General features: G+C 31.9%; 1 protein-coding gene across 1 annotated transcript; it reads left to right on the top strand.

Annotated features, from left to right (window-relative positions):
* The first annotated feature begins 1,409 nt into the window (after window positions 1–1,409).
* On the top strand, window positions 1,410–2,163 carry LOC145624102 (late embryogenesis abundant protein Lea5-like). The gene is made up of 2 exons (XM_081677061.1): window positions 1,410–1,690; window positions 1,851–2,163. The coding sequence occupies exons 1-2, from the start codon at window positions 1,617–1,619 to the stop codon at window positions 2,056–2,058; spliced, it is 282 nt and encodes a 93-aa protein (XP_081533187.1). The 5' UTR covers window positions 1,410–1,616; the 3' UTR covers window positions 2,059–2,163.
* Window positions 2,164–2,880: the final 717 nt, after the last annotated feature.

A 2,880-nucleotide genomic window follows, 5' to 3' on the forward strand; every position in this document is an offset into this window, starting at 1 on the left:
TCACATGCCTAATTATAAAGGTTACTTTGTTTTTTTTATAAGAGCCACACAGTGTGATTAGCTACACGCAAGACGGACTGATTAATATTGAATCAAACTAGAGATAGATTATTAATTTTTTTTTGTTTTGTTGCTTCCATATATTTTTTTTTTTAATTATTCCCTAGCTATCAACTAATATTAAATGTGATTCCCATAAAAAGAAAAGTTGATGAGGTAATATGTTTGGTTCAATATGAACGTGGCAACATGCTGATTCACAATATTTCAATTGAAATGGCAACTTTATTATTGGGTTTAAGCTTTCCATTTAGAAAAAAACAAAATCAAATACTAACAGGAAAAATTAAATGTTCAAGTTTATTAAGTATGATTACACAATACATTTTGTCTTGGAGTTATTTAGAGGGACCATGTAGTCTTTTGTAGTAGTACCACAATGATCAAAACAATTTGCTTGGTTTGTTTCTCTAAAAAGATCTTATACCAACAAAGGTTATATAAAGATGATACTGAGGACTAGTCATACTACACTGACAAATGAATTCTTAGAAATTGGGTTGTGTAATCCAACTGCATATTCAGATATTCTTCATCTTTGTTAGTATATTGTATGATTTTGATGATGATAACGTTCAATTTAAAAGACACTTTAATCCATATAGCAGAAGGAAAATTTGCCAATTGCAGCTATTTAAATTTTGTATTTTGCAAATTGCAGTCATTAAAAAAATTGCAAATTATAGCCCAAAAGTTCTTATAAATTTTAAATTACAGCCTGTATCAACTTTTTTATCGGTTTACATGTCGAAAAATATGCTAATTATGAGCTTAATTCGGTTCCTTTAGGCCTTTAGGACTATAACGACCCCTTAAACCTTAAACTAATATTTTTCGACACGTAAATCGATGAAAAATTTGAATCAAACTGCAATTTACAATTTTGTAAGAAATTTTTTATTGTAATTTGCAAATTTTTTTTTAATAGTTACAATTTGCAAATTTTCAAAAAAAAAAAATAAAAATAAGATGATGAAACATAAAGATAACGACGAGAATAAATTACTATGGAGTATGCATTAGTATTCGAGATCAGAGATGGCGATTACTCCGTACTAGAGACAAATATGTAGACTCGTAGAGAAATACTAGTGGCACAGAAATAAAAGTCATCGTAAAACGACCTTATAGTACCCTTAGAAGGCGATGAAAACCCCCAAAAAGGCCGCCCAAATTTGACCCAGTCCTTTAACTGAGACACCTTCGTTTCTCATTTCTCACCACTTGCCAATTACCACACTCATTTTATTTAATTTTAAATTAAATAAAATATCTCCATATTATTACACTTGCACTCCTCATTCCTCAACCCTCTTCTATATATACCCCATACACTCCCCTCCTAAAACCCATCTCAACAATCAACAGCCTCTTTCTGAAAAAAAAAAAAACAGAGGCCAACACAAAGAGCTCACATTTTCTCTTCTTCCGCCGTCGTCGACGGAGGTTTTGGTGGACTAGAACTTCCTTCTACGACGGCGTTTTTGTTTTTTTACATTTGATTCTTGATTGTTGTATTTCTTTGATAAAAAGATTTAAACGAAAAGAAAGTAATAATGGCTCGCTCTCTATCCAACGCTAAGGTTTTCTTGTCCCTTGTCGCTGACAACGTCTCCATTGCTTCTCAAAGGTATGCCTATGCCCAACTCGTCGTTTTTACTAATTTTTCTTTTGAACTCGTCGTTTCACTCCGAGATAATTTTTTTTAAAAATCGTGTGAATTATTTTGGGACGGAGAAAAGTAATAACAAAAGTGATTAATGTTTAATTTAAAAATTGGAAATAAACAGACGAGGATACGCTGCGGCTGCACAAGGGGTGTCAGGAGTAGGAGGAAGTGGGAAGAAATCATCGAAAGAAGAGATCGGACGGTCAGCAGAGAACTCGTGGGTCCCAGATCCCGTAACTGGGTACTACAGGCCGGCTAATCGTGCGGCTGAGATTGATGTTGCTGAACTTCGTGAGATTTTTCTCAAGCAGAAGATTAGATCTCAGTAGAATTTTTATATTTGACCCTTAAAAAAGAAAAACAAAAAGAAATGATCAATGATACCGTTTGCGGTTTCGTGTGTGACCGTCGGTGAGATTATCAAATTGAAGATTTATATATAAAAAAAATAATAAAAAAAAAAGCGAGAAATTGTGTTTTTTTGTTATGCAGTATGTAATTCTTGACTATTATGTCCTCAATTCTTTGAGTGACTATGAAGTTATGAGGTTTGTTTCTTAATAGAAGAATAAATGAGAATACTTATGATTTACATTTGCAAAAGCTAACGAATGCTCCGAGTGCGTTGGATAAGATAGCTAAAAATAAAAAGATTAATTTAAAAATTAACATTAGTTATACTAATAAACGTATAATTTTGTCATATTTTTTCAAATTAATACCACTTTAGATAATATTTTATATGCTTATCCAACACCTCATAACATTCGTTAGCAAAATCCTTTACATTTTACAATTAGAATTTGGATGTCTTTTTTATCGTACGTCTGTTGAGAGTGTGCCAATTTCGAAATTTAACGATGAGATTTTGGTCTATCGATTAAGATTCATAACATATGTTTGTCGAGTATGAAAATTATCCTTGTCTGACGTAAAAGTATACACGTTGATCATTAATTATTGCGCAAAATAGAGTTGAAAATTGTGCTTTCCGTAATTTGATGGAAATGTTGGCTGAATTGAAAGTTATCATCTTGAAATTGGCTTTAGTAGGCAAGTGAAAGTAGTAAAGGAGTCTATTTATAATACGACTTGTTATACTGTATTAAGTTGCCACTTTATATAGATCACGTTCTGGCATTATTGCATAC

This window comes from Chenopodium album, chromosome 3, assembly GCF_948465745.1.
Source record: "Chenopodium album chromosome 3, dcCheAlbu1.1, whole genome shotgun sequence".
Classification (NCBI taxonomy): domain Eukaryota; kingdom Viridiplantae; phylum Streptophyta; class Magnoliopsida; order Caryophyllales; family Amaranthaceae; genus Chenopodium; species Chenopodium album.

Excerpts from the sequence above, each read along its gene's own strand:
- LOC145624102 (XM_081677061.1), top strand. The coding sequence starts at position 1,617 with ATGGCTCGCTCTCTATCCAACGCTAAGGTTTTCTTGTCCCTTGTCGCT. Across the intron at positions 1,691-1,850 it reads GTCTCCATTGCTTCTCAAAG|ACGAGGATACGCTGCGGCTG; the intron begins GTATGCCTATGC and ends GGAAATAAACAG.